Here is a 17,093-nt window from a genome sequence, read left to right as displayed (position 1 = left end):
TGTGCGAGGTACACAAAAACTCTGCCATTTTTAGGGAGGCCGAGTGCATTCGATCAATCACAGCTGGAAGCTATTCCAGGGAATTGCAGTGACAAGTATTTGTAATAGTGGATGGAACGCAGTTTTCCAGAAAAAAACTACTTTTACGAATGGAATCTTAGTTCTTGGTGGAATCTCAGTTGAATTTGGTCCTTTTTACAATCATTTTAAAAATTAATGTTAATGAATTAAATGAATGTTATGGATGTGATGATGAACATATCCAAATACACCAATAATTGCAGGCCATTGAGGACGACCTCCCCTGCTTTTGGTGTAAAAAACAGCTAATAGCATGCTTGGTTTAATACATCAGTAGCATGCCTTGCTATACTGGTAAGCACTGTAATCAAGATGAAATATCTGGGTTTTATGTTTTTTCTGTGATAAATGGCAGCTTACAGCTTTTGTGTGGGGATTTCATTTCACATTTTCTGAAGTGGATATGCCAAAACCACTCACAGATTTACAGCTGGAAGAATTGTTAGGGTAGTATAATAATGTGAACAGATTTTTGATGAATGCTAGCTTTTTACATGAAATGAATGGAAACATAGTGCTGTATATATTTTTAAAGTTGAATCAAATACCGTAAAATAAGGAAAGGCCAAATAATGGATTTTTTTCGTTTTTATTACCAACAACATCACACAGTAAGATGGCGTTATCAGAGAAGGAAGATGTTTCTCAACACACACGTTTCACTTGCAGTCCAGCTAACAATGAAGGGATGCTCATATCTGCAGCCAAGCTTTGCATTTCTGCACATGTCATGTGTGTGTCCTTCTCTGCCTGTGTGTGTGTGTGCACATGGAGCTTGAAGTGGTTGAGTCAGTAGTGGCTGGTCAACGACACTTAGGCCTTGAGGGCGGCGGCCAGGGTCTCGTAGAGGCTCATGACCTTGGTCTTGAGGTCTTCGAACATGGGCGCGGCCTTGGCCTGCAGGTTCTCGGCGTGGGGGGTGAGCTGCTCGCGCAGGTTTCCAGCGACCTTGACCAGCTGCTCCTTGTACTCCTCGGCGTAGGGGGCGGCCATGGTGCGGAGCTCCTCCAGGCGGGCGGTCAGCTTGGAGCGGACGACCTCCACCATGGGCTCCAGCTTGGACTTGGTCTCCTCCACGTTGGCGACCACCTTCTGGCGCATCTCCGCCATCAGGGGCTCCAGCTGCGTGCGCAGGGCGTCGACCTCGGCGCGGTTCTTGGCGGCGTACTCCTGGAAGACGGGCTCCAGCTTCTGGCGGTACTCTTCGACGTGCTTCTGCATGACGGCCTGCAGCTCCACGCGGTGGGGCTCCAGCTGGCTGCGGAGGTCATCGACGTCGGCGACCACGCTCTCGCGGAGGGTGCGGGTGGCGTCCAGGAGCTGGGTGGAGAAGGTGTCGGTGTAAGGGGTCATGGTCTCAGAGGCAGACTGGGCGTAGGTCTGGAGCTGGTCCAGGCTCTCGGTCAGCTTCTGCCTGTGAAGGAGAAGAGAGGGGGAGAGGAGATATGAGCGGACATTGGAATCAATGGGACATTCATGTAGGCCTATATTGGGAAGGCTTTGATTTAGGAGGTTGATGTGAACAGTTGAGGCTTACTTAATATTCTGACACTTGGTTTGGGTGGAAAACACACAGTTTAGATTCTTCACAAATGCACAACCAAGTTAAAACTGTATCATATATTTCCTTCCTCATAGTTCCCTTGGTAACAGGATTTGTAGCATGTGGATGAGGTCACTTAGCAATTCAATGAACTCACTTAGCAATTCAATCCACATTGTCTCATATCACTGCTACACAGCTAATACCCACTAACACTATCTGTCCTTCCCACCTGATAACTGCACAGTCTCACATCACCTCCAATTTAACATTTCTAAGATTGAACGGCTGATCAACATCAACATTGACACCTTATCTCATCATGCTCCTACCAAGGTTGCAAGAAACTTGATTGATTGATTGATTGGTGTCATGATTGATGACCAGCTAACCTTCTCTGATCACGTTGTCTCTGTAGCCCAGCCAAACCACTTTGCACTATCCGATATACAGTAAGACAAATCAGGCCATATCTAACTCAACACACCACCCAGCTCTTGGTACGGACAATGCTGTCTCTCATCTCTTCTTCTCCTACTCTACTGCTTAAACTTCTGCACTATCATCCTCTGGTAGTCTCCTGGAGTTTGCAAAGTACTATGTATTGTTACCTATAGTCTCCTTTGCCATGTAGCCTTGGTGGTTAATAATTGTAGAAATAAAAGTTGCTTCGTACAAAAGCGTCTACTTAATGAATGAATGTGACGTAACATCCCTACAACGCCCTGCTATTATCCACAGCTATCTTTAGCCAATCAGCTCCAAAGTTGTAAATGTAAACAAGTGGTCCACAACCTTTTATCTCATCCAAGGCTTTATAGTGAGTACACGGTGGTGATATGACCATTGACCTCCAGTAAAACAGTAACATAGGCATCAAAACCCATAAAACGTATACTTATACACACAAGCACATTACAACATGTGAATATGCAAGTCCCCATCAATATGAAGAGAGGTTGATTATAGATGAATTGACCAAGGCACTCTTCCAAAAAAAGTCTAAAAAGCTTTAATTCATAGGCTTAATCATGAATGATCATTAAAAATGCCAACATGTTTCGGCCTTGGCTAGGCCTTCATCAGGGCCAAGTCAATACTTTGAAAACAATGAAGAGAGGGCGTTCCTTACTTGTACTGCTCGTACTCTGTGCCGTCCAGGTGGTCCAGGGTCCGCATGGCGGTCTCCTTGACCTGGGTCAGGTAGATCAGGGTGGCGGCCCTGTAGTGCTCCAGCTGGGAGGGAGCATCGGCCTGCAGGGAGCGGGCCTGGGAGCCTGAGGGAGACACGGAGGAGACACGGCAGAGTCCAGGGGTTAGCTAGCTCAGCCCGGCCAGGGGAAAGTCATGGTGGACATGCAGGACTGGTGGATGGCGTATCATTCCATTCACTTTAACAAGAACAGCGACAGACCAGTGACACTTGCCACAGGAGTGCTAATTGCATTGGATGTGTACTAGTTACAGTAGTTTTTTTTTTTTGGGGGGGGGGGGCGGTCGCCAGACAAAAAGTTTAAGAACCACTGAACTGATGAACTGAATCTGTGACCTTGATGCTAACACATGTCCCACACATTTTGCTACATGTTACCCAATCTTGTAGAATAGTGGATAAAATGGCTGGCATGGCTTCAGTACATTACGACATGTCAACATGCATTAAAGGTTTTTGTGTCCTGCATGCTCTTGGAACCAAAATCCTATAGGATTCCAACAGCAACATTCCTATATCCTAATCTTATAGGATCCTATTGGTTCCAATATCTGATACCTGTACACTGTGTTATATGACTGTAAGAGCAGAGTGAAGGAATACTGACCGACGGCCAGGAGAATGGTCAGTGCAAGGGCCACGAATTTCATGGTGAATCCCTGTGATGAAAGAGACAAAATGGAAGACAGTAAGGAAGGAAGGAAGGAAGGAATATAAAACATACATTAGAAACATTCATTTTCAGAACTATTTTTCTTCTTTTCAACACACAATGGCATAAAAAAAACAGTAAAAGTTATTAACTGAATATTTTTGAGACATCTTGATAAAACAGCAGGGATGGAAATTAGCACCAGCCACCAGCCTAAAGCTGATAAAATAAGAAAGTTGCTGGTAGAGTTCACAAAATAAAGATTGACTATGTATCTGTCTGTTGCTGGAAGAGATTTTAGAAGGCTAATTCCAAACCCTGTAAATTGAAATGTAAAGTGAAAGTAATGTTCTGTCTTCTGTTCATCAATATTCTAATACTCTGTAACTACACACAATGAAGTGATCATCTCTATCCTTGTCTGCTCAGTGCTGTCCACATTGGCTAGTTGTCTTACCTGAGGATGCTGCTCGAGGAGAATGAGACCGAGCATAAGGGCACGATGGCTTTTATAGGCCCCTCTGCTGCCTGGAGTTGGACCTCAGACCCCATGCATGGCAGTTCAAAGGTCACTCGGGGAAGAGAGGGGGGTCAACTAACTGCACTGAGCAAATCAGCTCTCACACTGATCTAGTCACACACACACACACACACACACACACACACACACACACACACACACACACACACACACACACACACTCCCTCTCTCTCTCTCACACACACACACACACACACACACACACACACACACACACACACAATTCTGTACATTTGCTCATGTAACATGGTGCAACACCCTCGGGCCACTAACGTCTTAGAACATGACTCATGTTATGAAATATTTAAAAAATGTCTAAAATGTCTAAAATGTAAAATATCCACTCCAGTGGTATTAAACACAACAGTATGAACATCCATCAAATAATAATTTATTGCTTGTCATCATGATGGCCTTTACCAGACTGTGCTATAATTCCTATCCCATTTCTTTAAGATGGCAACATTTTTAATCCACTTCGGTATATGGATTAGGCCAAGCCTGGTCTTGGTTAGTTTATCGCAAAGATCAGCAATCTAGTCACATTTGGATAAGGAGGGTGAGAGCGTGGCTTTGAGATGCTGGATTTTTTTGAGGATGTGTCTCATCAATAATAACAAAAGAAGTGCCCATGGAGGCCAAGGTTCGACTCTGAACTAAAGTAATTCCCAAATCCCACCCCGTCTCTCTCTCTCTCTCTCTCTCTCTCTCTCTCTCTCTCTCTCTCTCTCTCTCACTCTCTCTCATTCTAAGCAAATATAGGCCAACAGTAATGAAGTAACAAAATTGGAAGTCATACCACACATGCTCTCAAGCAGATCTGATGCCTCTCACTGATAATGATAGAACCATGGAGGAACCATGGAGAAACCATGGAGGAACGATGAAAAGAACACATCGAAGAATTTGTATCACAATTGAGAAACATTAGTAAACAGTTCACCTATAGGAGTCTGGAGTGTGCACACCGACATGTTCTACTGATCTGAGCCACAGACTTTAATGGTAACCTGTGAGATGTCCACCAGCTTTAAATAACAAAACACTAACAATACTGACTAGTGAGGCATAACCATTGATTTTGTACATGATCCAATCCAAACATTAAAACACTTACACCTCTGCATCAAAACCAAAAGCATTACTGACAATGTTTTACCCAACTATGCACCGCTACAAGCAAGACAGCTGGCTGCATGTCATTCTAACACGCTAACCTATGCTGAAATATAGAAAAGATTTATGCTGACATATGCTGGCATTTCAAGAAGAAATACTAACTCTACTAAGTGCTTCTTAACTCACCTCAAGCATAGACTCTGAGCTTGGCACCAGGAGTAAAGGCTTTCCTACACAGCCCCCCCAACACCCCAACACAGCAATCGGGCCTGATCGGGCTTGGGTTTACTGGCGTGGTGGGATGGCGAAAGGCGGCCGTGCCGAAACAGCAGTCCTGGCATGACAGGCGTTCTCATATTGCTAATGAGCCGGATTCCAACCATGATGCCGGATGCCACCGCTATAGGAATCAGAATTCCTTATGCTATGATTGCTCTTTTGGATTTCTTTTGGCTGCAATTGTGTGTGTACACATGTGTTTGTATGTGTACAGTATGTGTGTGTGTGTGTGTGTGTGTGTGTGTGTGTGTGTGTAGGCCTCTGTGTGCGTGTGTGTCTGTGTGTGTGTGTGTGTGTGTGTGTGTGTGTAGGCCTGTGTGTGTGTCGTGTACATGCATGTTCTGTATGGACAAGATAAAAAAGCACAGCGTTGCTGATTAGATATGCTGACTCCTGGTCCCAAAGGTAATTATTGTAGCAGTAAAAATGTATGGTTTTGAAATGACTTTACTTCACCTGGCAACGTGTCACAGACCTCGTTATACATGCTGAAGATTCTAAGAACTGCAATCTGCTGGCAGATTACCCCATAACAAATTATACTGTATAGCACATGGTGTTTTAACAATATGTGAAAGTTACAAAAAAAAATGACATTAAGCTGGATAAGACTGAACACACTTTCAAATGTGATTCATACGTGCAAAAGCATTGGGACACCAGGCCATTACTCCTACAGGAACATCCCATTCTAAATCTATAGCCTAAAAGCTTTCAAAATCCCAAAGGTGTTCAATTGAGGTCAGGGTTCGGCAGGCCAGTAAAGTTCTTCCACACGACCACACCAAACTCACCCAACCATATCTTTATGGACCTTGCTATGTGCACAAAGCGAGGCCTACCACAGTTGAATTCACTAAGCTCCTCAGAACGACACATTCTCTCACAAATGTTTGAGAGTGCAGACTGCATGACCAGGGGCTTGGTTTTATGAGTCTGCATGATAAAGTGTCCAAGTGTTTTTGTCCATATAGCGTATTTGGTAGCATAAATTCAGACAGGAGAGATGTGTTTGATACTATGATATTGCTGAGATATGATGAAATAGAGTTGTATTGGCAGTAAACCCCATCTTAATCAATTAGCTATCCTATCAGGAACTGCTGAGCTAGAGAGGCTATTGGAACACAACTTGATCCTATGACCTCATGAGTTATTGGGTAATATGGTTAGGGACAACAGTGGATAACAATGTAGCAGCCATTAGCCATCAAGCTGCAAATCCATTCAAACATCAAGGTTCCCCTGGTTAACAGTGGACTCTGGAGTTGATTAATGTGGGATTTGTTTGCACAGTCCACTGTTATCAGGTTCCCTGATAAGGACCCCTTCCCCTATCTGTTCTGGGGAAGGGAAGGATTATTTGATCAGAAACAAAACAAAGGATGGCGACAATATCAGACCAGCTGAAAAGACATCCCACACTGAGAACAGCTGCACCCAAACGCCTCTCTGCTACCATCTAGAGGTCAACCTCTTGTACTACAATCAGTATATGCGCTCTGCATAGACATTTATTTTGCATTTGGGATGTCAAACCTAATTATAGCCTTGAAATAACTGACTTTATTTTACTCATAGCTAGAACTATATTTACATATGGAGTAAGAGCCTCGTAGCCTGGAAAACCATGACTCTGACTTCGCAGAGTCTGGCCAAGATCCATTGGCAAACGTTTATTTCCTGGTTTGTGGACGCTTGTCTGAAGTTTGAAATCATTGGCGTTCAATCATTAACATTTGGTAATGACAAATGCTTGAAACAGCTTGAAACTTAAATGTAATCGCTCTGAGGAACGCCCTCTGTTCGCTGATTGGGCGGAGGTGCACTTGCTGGAGTAAACAAAAGTGGATCAAGGTATCCCAGATGGAGTACTGAAGGGAACAGAAATTGAGCAGAAGTGCGTAGACAGGCAGAGTAAGGCTAAGAGTCACGTGCCAATGATAAGAATGAAAAAAATACAGTCCAATGAGAATGGACTTATTATACTCGTACTGTATACTGGACATGCAGTTCCACTGTTTTTTTTTCTATACAGCACATCATAAATCATGTGAGGTTATTTCTGCACCCAAGAGGCATAATCAGCTCTATGGCTTCATTCAAACGAATGTTTGCCTTCAGCATCGCAAACAAACACATGAGACAGGCTGACAGGTTATACCCCTTTATTGGAATGCTTTGAATACAGGGATGTGCTACTGGCCCAGGCAGAGTGCTCACAGCTCCGAGTCAGAGGGGGGGACTTCTGTTAGACGCCACCACAGACACAGTACACGCACAACACTACTTCGTCAAGCTCAACACTGACATGTTATATATACAGACGTATGCTTATTTACACCTCACCTAGCGCACAAACACACAACGCTCTAAAGGAAGCTTATGCAGTTTAATGCTCAGGTACGCTTTTGCATTCCCAAACAAACACACACACACACACACACACGCACACACGCACACACGCACGCACACTCACACACCCTTTAACAGACACAGACTCACATACACACCCTGTAACAGACAGACCGAGATGCAGGGACAGGTGAGAAGCATGTTAAATGCTTAAGACACCACGGTCGTGCATTGGATGCTCAATGGAGGTTGCAGTATCCATCTTAGTGAATTTTAAGGCCAGACACACTCGCTCACTCACTCACTCTCACAGACAAACACATATTTTCCAGGGTCTATTCTGTTCGACACAAGTGTGCAGGTCATTTTCAGAATGACGTCACGAGTGAATAGTGTTACTATAGTGACAAATCCGACTGGCATAGGTGCCGGAAAGCAATACAGAGACGTAGTCATATAGCCTACAAACTATACACAAAAGACAAGGGGGAAAATGAAACAAAACAAAAAACAAAAAACCACCCCAAAAAAAAGTTGCTAAGAGAAAGGCTGACAAGGAGAGTAAGACTATGAGAGAGACGTGAAGTAAGTGCATTCGTTGCGTGAGAACAATCAAAAGAATTCACATCACTTGTATATCTCATGTATATCTTCAATGGGTGCGTGCAATAGAGTCAACTGAGTGAGTGAGTGAGTGAGTAAGTGAGTGAGTGGGAGAACAAGAGAGAGAGATACTATCAGTAAAAGGCTTTTTTAGTGTTGAGATCTTTTCGGCTCTTTGGGGCTGACTGCTGCCGCTGTCGTGGGAAGGCATTGAGATTCTGGCATTCTGGAAGAGACACAATCAGCAGACAGAGCGAGCCACGCTACAATTCACAGGCGGTCTGGCACGGCAAAAATGACACAATGGAGTCGTGAAACAGTAAATTGTGCATTTGGAAGCTTAGACAGGTCTGGGAAGGACAAAGCCAAGATGACATCGCCTACAGTTACATAAGTCTGACATTCTATCATAGTGTGTCAGATTCAAATAAAATGTGGAGTCATTTACAATATACCATATCAAATCCACTTTTTCGAGGGGTGGAATAAGACAAAACTAAAAGCTATGTTAACTAAAATCAATAGGTCAGTTATATCTTTGCTATATATTACAAACGGTGTATGTACATTTTAAACGCATCACAGCTCTCTATTGGGTGCTTCAGGTTGCCTTCATGGGTGGAAAATAGTGTATCTCTGCACAACATCCACCAGGGGGCACTAGTCAAAAATCTTTACCCTGTATGTCATGTACAAATCAGACTCAACTATTGCCTTTAGCCTTCTCTCTCTCTATTTCTGTCTCTCTCTCTCTTTCTCTCACAGTCTCTCTCTGACTGTGTGACAATTAGTGTGAATATGAGCTGAATTAAGTTCCCTCTGTTTTTTGTACATTAGCTTAAGAACACTCTCTCATCCTTAAGCCCTCCCTCTCACTCTTTCTTTCTTTCTTTCTCTCTTTCTCTCTCTCGCTCTCTCTTTCTTTCTTTCTCTCCAATTTGTTGTCCAACACTTTCGATTCTCCCTCATTTCTCATTGCTACGTGACAGAACCCCCCCTCCCCCCACCCCACGGGAGTGACTGAGAGACGGTCCTCTCACGCCAACCCCCTCCTCCCTCCTCCCTCCTCCCTCCTCCCTCCTGCCCTTCAGACCAGGGAGGCCCGCCTCTCCTGGGGCGTCTCCTCCAATATCTGCAGCAGCAGCTCGTGTAGGGGCGTGGCGATGGTGCCGTAGCCGCTGGCGGTCAGGTGCAGGTAGTCGAACATGTCCCTGGCGGCGATGGCGCCGTCGGAGTGGACGAAGGCGGCGCTCATGTCCAGGAACTGGACGGGCCCCACGCGGTCGAGCGTCGAGCGCAGCAGGCTGTTCACCATGGCGTTCTTCTCCCGCAGCGGGTTGGGCAGCTCTCCCCGCGGCAGCAGACCCTGAGGACAGAGAATACAGGGAGGACACGTGAAGAGAAGCACTGGCAACAGATGGGTGCCAGATCTGGGATCTGGCTGGGCAAGGTAAGGCTGGTATATTGTATACAGCCAAATTCATAGAGTTGTTTGAAGAACACAGAAAAAACGAAGAGGTTCAAAATAGTACCGAGTGCAGTGCATGAACACTGTAAACAAGAACATAGACTAAAAGAGTGGGTGAGACCTTTAACCTATTCTAACCTATTCAAAATGCAGTGGCACACCTGGTCTTTAATCAGCCAAAGGAGACAAATGTAACGCTGTAAGTTACTCTTCATTGGCTTCTCATAGCAATCAGAATTATATACTGTAGAAATCCCTCACTCTGGCCTAGAGGACACAGGATCTGGATCTACGTGTTGTCTACAGTATATGGATCTGGTCTTTAAGTCCTTTCACATAAAACATTTGCTCAAAGATGGGAAATACTATACAAATTGATTACAGTATAAACTAGAAAAGCACTCAGAGAGCACAGACCTCCGCCTGTATTGTTCTTCCTAGGTTGTCATACATTTGAACCTAAACTATTCCGATCGCCACAACGTGGCCATACCATGCCATTACACCACTAAGCGAAACACACAAATGGCTCCCGGAATCCCGACGGTGTTACGGATCACTCCCAAAATGTAATCGCTTCTTCCTTGGGTCATGTCTGACCTTCCCTGAATTTTATTGAAATCTATCCATTACTTTTTGAGTTATCTTGCTAACAGACAGACAGACAGCCAGACAGCCAGCCAGACAGCCAGACAGACAGACAAACAAACAAACAAACAAAGACAAACACCGGTCCCTGATGAAAACATAACCTTCTTGGCGGAGGTAATAAAAGAGGCATTGAGACATGCTGACCATGCTGGTAAATCTGAATGAATTTGACAGTAGCTTACTTTGGTGGTACTCACAAATTCTGTAAACTGAACTGAACAATTGCATTGTGAAAAATCTAACCAGTCTAACAATTTAAGCAACATTCTCCACATTGACAAATGTTAAAACAAGTAGGAATTCCAGCTAACACTGCCTGGCTTTTATAAGTGGAAAATACATATTTTAAGCAGTGATGTCCACTCGTAACTTTTGTGCGCACAATCTAAGCAGCATAGAACTAGCTCAAGTGGGTGATCTGGTGGGCTTCAAGAGGTTTTATACAAGCATAAAAACCAGACCAGGCTTCTAATTAAGATCTAAGTTGGACTAGCCTTATCATCGAATTGCTACTTTCAAATGTTCATGATAATTGAACAAAAGTGCTTGGCATAATCATTTTACCCCTTGGCAATATCCGAAACATAAGACCGCTGCCAACAAAAGCAGATCACAGCTGAGCACTTCTTTCAACTGATTTTCAGGAGAGCAAGGCGGCGCAATGGAACAAAGCAAGCAGCTGAGAGATTCCTCAATGAAAGCAACCAAGATAGAGCCCATCATAGCTTAAAATTAAGATATTTTAACTATGAAAAAGTTTACAATAACTATGTGCACCACTTTTAGACTGTTACAGTAACTATGTGACTGGTTTTAACATTTTATAAATACGACAACATTCCCATTTTTTAATTAAAGCTTGGGAGCTACTTCTGTGGGCGGACATTCTCTTTGCTTCATATTCATTCTAAGGCCAACCAAATTCAATTGCACACTATGATAAGATGAGATACACAGACTTACCAGGACAACGACTTTAGACCTCGGAAGGCATGAGCGCAGGTACTGTGTGATGGTTAGAATCCCCCCGGCAACCTGTTCAGCATCGTGCTCGTGGTTATTGGTTCCTACCCACACAACTGACACCTACGAAGGGAAACAAAGCAGAGTCAAATACACAGTACCTTTCTCTCCAAGCCTGAAGCATTTCACGTGTTCCCATTCTGAAGACATCAGAGAGAAGTTGTACACATGAAAATGCGATGCACAGTGCACCTAATCCTTGCATATGGGTTTCAAGCTAGGCCATCTGGGGCACAGAGGTCTTCCTCAAAGCTTTCAGCATCGCTCATGATTCAAGGGCTGTAAAGGATTCACAAATTTTGCATGCCACTAAAATACAAGTGGTATCATACTTTTCCTCCTCTGTGGGGTAATGTTGTAAGGATCAAAACTCGGGGTCAAGTGAAGAATTACAGGAACCCTTATGCCTTTTTATGTTTTATTGTTTAGCTGAATCAACAGCCCATATAGGTTAAGTACAGCTATGTATGACTAATTGTTGGGGATAAGCATATGATAAATCTCTTTGTCTCTCTTTGGTGCACTCACATGTGCAAGATCTGACGAAAATGGTATAGCTGTCAAATTGTGTCTCTCTTTCTCACACACACATTCTTTCTCAAGTCTGGTATACACAGCGATTTTTAGTTGTCAGATATTTAAAGACTATTTTCATGGCTTTGAAACGGTGGTTCTATGCACTTTGTGAGAGGTTCAAGCATGTTCGTTGTCACAGTCTTACAACCAAAAATACCCTGCAAAAAAATATCTGGCAGTGTCTGTGTCATACATTTAAGATGACAATCTCAAAATGTGACAACAGCCTAAGCTTTATATCTACTAACCGACTAGAAATACATAGCAGAGGAATTCTCATAGAAAATATTCCTATTCTTATTCCGTAGCCTACGATTCTGTGTATTACAGTTGCTCGTGCAGTCTACATAAATCAACCTTGCTGTCATACCCAAGTTTACTGGAGCCATTAAATCACGTCCTACCCGAGGTCTGATGTTGTCCAGTTCCCCGTTCTGAAGTCTCCACAGGACGTTGCCGGTGGTGTCCCCTCCAATGCCAAAATTAAGAGCATGAAGAGGAGAGAAAAGCTCCCGCCACACCTGCAGCAACAACAAAAACAACAACAACAACAAAACAATCACCCATGATATCATCATCATCATCTTCATCATCATCATTCAATAACAATATGTGAACTAGAACCAATCGTTGTATTGTGATACAATCATCCACAATCTTACATCGCGATTCAAGGAGACAGAACCAATACACACCCCACACGCACCCTACGCAGCGTCGGGGTTCTGTTCATCCTGTCGGGACTTATTTTCCGTATACATTATCCCTTACATAACACATGTAAATCACAACATTATTGTTCTATTTCACCATCTCCCCTAACAAAGTGGTGCGGCTACACGTTACCACTACACCACCCTACCCAAAAAATAAACAAAATCAAACCAAAACCAAGGTATCCTGAGCGAACCTGAGGACGCTGTATGCAAAGCAGATTGTTCGTTTTGAATAAAATCGAGTAAAGTCAACACTGTGTAGTGAAGCGATCTTTTTGTTGCTAAAAAAAAACATTTGTGTGTTGTTACACCTCTGTTATTCATGTGTACTGCTTGCTACTAAATAGAAATAACTGCACACACATCATATCTCTTTGCTTACACTGTTACTGAAATCGTTCAGTGTAACCGTACTTCTGTACAGATCTGGGGATCATTTCAAGCAGAGTGATAGCAGCCAGGGGCTCTTTAAAGTGTAGATTAGGTCTACAATCATAATCTGGGACATGCTGATTTAAGAAGACTATCATCTTCAATGGTGAGTATTGAAAGGCACAGATGCTACAATGTCTAAGGCAAGAGGAAAATCTTCTTCCTTTTCATGTGTAGGGAGTTGAAAACCACATTATTGTCTCTAGACGTACACCAGACATAGAAAGAAATGTTTTCTTCTTTGCTCAGAAATAAAAATAAGCACACACCTTGCCATTTTTTTTATGATTCACTCCATCACTGGCCAGCCTTAGGCAAAGCCTAAAACTCCTAATATACAGATTTTTCCAAATGTCAACGGAAAATATGGGAAACTTAGTTCCACAGCCTGAACCGTCACAGAAGTGGGTGGTCACTGTTGAGCTCTATAGACCTCTGAAGTCCGCTTACAAAAAGGAACCAAAGCTGCCATTTTCGTCCATATAAGGAGATCCGGGTGTAAATTGATGGTAACTTACCTATGGCAAGTTGCATTGAAAGTTAACTCTGGGGTAGCAAAAATCTAAGTTTTCCGTCTAAACGTACCGAAGACCAAAGTACTCACTCGAAGACAGGGGACAAAAGTGTGTTGAGCAAAACGTCTACATGTCAGACTTCTTCGTTCCCACATGAGTTAACAGATAATTGAAAATCTCCATGTTATTTTCCCATAATAAAAACCGCAAGATACTGGATCTCAAAGATGGCAGCTTTTTCTTAGGCGAACTTTAAAGCTCTATTACGTGGCTGCAGATTTCAACTCCATGAACCAGTTCCAGACAACCACCAATGCAGAGGAATTTACTTTCAGCTGATACGAATACACCCAATGACAAATGAACAATTTATGAATTAAATCAGGAGGACACTAAGTAAAATAAAGCAGAGAAAAGAAAGTTCCATGACTGAACACACAAGAGGACACACACTTAAATAATTTAGCACCAACCTCATACTGCTGCATGAGTTGAACCATAGAGTCTCCGATGAACAGCACGTCTGGTTCAGCATCCTTACATTCCATCACAAAGCGATTGTGCTACAAACATAAGAGAGCGAGAAAGGGAGAGACATAGAGAGAGAGAGAGAGAGAGAGAGAAAGAGAGAGAGAGATTGAGATTCTTATTTCATCTTCAAAGGCAAACTGGTCTGGCACCTTGGACTAGGGATGCACCAATTGTGAAAGTCGAGGGTCAATACAGACATTTACAATAACATAACATTGTTACTAAAATTTTGTTGGAATTATGTACTTTTGTGGCAGGGAGACAACATTGTTGGCTATTTAAAATAAAACAAAAACTTGAAGCATTTCCAAGTCTTTCAGCCCTTCATAGCACTACCTCTCAATGTAACAGTCTGTGCACTGCGTTACACATAACACATCATAACACTGCATAACATTTAGCTAGTGCAGAATTGATACAACACAACAGAAAAACATCGGCCAGCGCACAGGGTAATTGTCATATTGTTTGCTGATACCAGTCAACATAACCAATATACAGTATAGTGGTACATCCCTATCTTGGACCTTGGACCTCTTAATTTGTGTTTATTGGCCAGAGACAGACTAGGGTTCACCAAGAACGTGTAACAACAATAGTGACTCAAGTCAGCCACAGCCCACATAGGCAGCGTAGTTTAAGTATATCGCTGCATGAGAGCATTCAAACTGACCCGATAGATGGATCACATTTCATCGTGATGAAAAGCCCTTGTCAGCAATGTGCTGGGGTGGGGGTCATGTTAAAATGGCCAAAGATTATTGTGTTAATGTAGAGTACACAAAGACACACACACACACACACACACACACACACACACACACACACACACACAAACACACACACACACACATACCTGGGACATCCACCGTCCGTCTCCTTGCACATCCTGTACAGGGACAGGCACAGCAGCAGGGTTTTGCTCCTCCCCACTCATCCTGCAACAGCAACAGCAACAGCATTCAACCTAATTACTTAAACGGCACACTTAACAAGGACACTACAGAAAGTCATTCTCAATCCGTGAACTATTAAAACGCCCACAATTTTAGTAGGCCCTATTCAACTTTTTAAAGGTTCATCTTCAGGTGGATCTGCTTACTGCTAAGGACTTTTTAAAAGAATGTTCTTATTTATGAGACGTTATTTTTGCTATTTCAGCTGTTACTGAGTTGATATCTGGTGATGAATTTAACAATTTGTGCAATGATTCAGCCTTGTTGACAGAAAACGGTGACCGCGCACTGTTCAGTATGAGGCACAAACAAACAGTAGCCTCCACCCTGCATTCGCTTTCAATTCTTTGATCTTCTTTTGCAACCTGCACAACAACAATCCGATTACAAGGTGAAGGCAGAGACTTGGATAGCTTCCACCCTTATCCCCAAAGATGAAAGACGAGACCATATGATCCCCGTATAGCCGCTAACACAAAGGACCCGGTTGTATGTTTCAAGGCCTCGGTCATACATGATGCTGTAGAAGCTCGATGCTGACAGATAGAGAGCACACTGACGTTAGGCTACTTCATGGAGGCCTGTGACGAATAAGACGAATTATAAAATAATAAAAATGGGACCGATGTTAGGGCAGGGCCTACAAATACAAAACAAAATGTATAGAAAAGTGTTCTGACGTTGGTGAATGCAAATGTGTAAGCATTCGTTTTGATAGCATCGAAGCTCAAAAGGCAAACATCAGCAGTCAACTGTCCATTTCATATTTTGCCGAAAAGTGGGAAAATAAAAATCTATTTGCATCTAAACGTGTTAGTTAGTAGCAAACCCTATATGCTCGTGATTCGTACCTAGTAGACGGTGAAGAAGATTCTGTCACGTACACTGCACAGTGCACTAAAGTCAGTCTGATCGAAGATGCTGGTGGTGTTGTGGTGGTGCGGATGTTGCTGTTACGCACGCTCGGCTTCTCCTCCTTTGTTATTCTGCTAGATGGCGTCGAAGTAACCAACAGTTGTCATACTATCGTACCCTCTAAGATAGTCTTTGAAACGTGATTACGCAAATGTTGTTAGTAAATCACAGAATATTTTGGTAGAAGCGTGTCGATTGTCCATACCACCCCTGCCTCCCGCTCTCTTCCAGCGTTACCGCCCTCGTTGTTACACACTACTTCCGCCTCCAGAAGTCGTCGTCACGCACTTCCCATTAAAACATGCACCGCCCCTGTGCCGTAAAAGCGTGATTTGACATCTAGTGGTGATGCCGTGTAGGTAAAGACCAATTTATGAATGCTAAATAAAGATTATCTAGCCTACAGTTAAGCCCATAATCATTCATTCACACCTTGGCCAATTTTGATTCAAAGTTCATTTTATTTGGCAATACAGATTTCTGTAGCCTGTCTGGAATAGCCAACATGCAGGCACCTGTCCAAAGATGGTAAGAGACCTCCGAGATAACAAAACACTGGGATATTGGACCATCCTGTGCATCCATCTTTGAGGTTGGTTCCTTCCCTTGACTGTGGTCTTCTGTTCTCTTCACAGAGGGATTCAGACTGCCTGATGTTTTCCTCTTTTCTTGTGAAGCCGTTTACTTTTACAAGGTTGCTTGGCTGGTCTCAAGGTTGAACAACATCCTTAAAGTGAAGAATAGAAGACATCGATTTCTGGAGGGCCCACACACTCAACATCTCGTCTACCCATCATCAATGGTGACTTGTAACAGGTGACTTAACAGGTGCCTAATTCCTGGGAGTGCACATGATAGAGGACCTGTTGGGAAGGTTATTCCTCTACAGATTACGAATAGGCCTTCGTGTCCTAAAAATGTGAA

General features: G+C 43.3%; 2 protein-coding genes across 2 annotated transcripts; both read right to left on the bottom strand.

The window, feature by feature from the left end:
* Positions 1-656: 656 nt before the first annotated feature.
* apoa1a (apolipoprotein A-Ia) lies at positions 657-3,973 on the bottom strand. Its single transcript, XM_062536868.1, has 4 exons — positions 3,947-3,973; positions 3,445-3,496; positions 2,757-2,901; positions 657-1,495 (listed from the first exon to the last, which is right to left on the bottom strand). The coding sequence occupies exons 2-4, from the start codon at positions 3,485-3,487 to the stop codon at positions 895-897; spliced, it is 789 nt and encodes a 262-aa protein (XP_062392852.1). The 5' UTR covers positions 3,488-3,496; positions 3,947-3,973; the 3' UTR covers positions 657-894.
* A 5,487-nt stretch (positions 3,974-9,460) lies between these two features.
* pafah1b2 (platelet-activating factor acetylhydrolase 1b, catalytic subunit 2) lies at positions 9,461-16,406 on the bottom strand. Its single transcript, XM_062536871.1, has 6 exons — positions 16,106-16,406; positions 15,155-15,236; positions 14,241-14,330; positions 12,509-12,625; positions 11,469-11,591; positions 9,461-9,752 (listed from the first exon to the last, which is right to left on the bottom strand). Exons 2-6 carry the CDS (start codon positions 15,233-15,235, stop codon positions 9,474-9,476), a joined length of 690 nt encoding a protein of 229 aa, XP_062392855.1. The 5' UTR covers position 15,236; positions 16,106-16,406; the 3' UTR covers positions 9,461-9,473.
* Between the last annotated feature and the right edge of the window lie 687 nt (positions 16,407-17,093).

This window comes from Sardina pilchardus, chromosome 5, assembly GCF_963854185.1.
Source record: "Sardina pilchardus chromosome 5, fSarPil1.1, whole genome shotgun sequence".
NCBI lineage: Eukaryota > Metazoa > Chordata > Actinopteri > Clupeiformes > Clupeidae > Sardina > Sardina pilchardus.
Note: the sequence above shows the minus strand (reverse complement) of the source record. Positions and strands in the feature narration are given on the sequence as shown.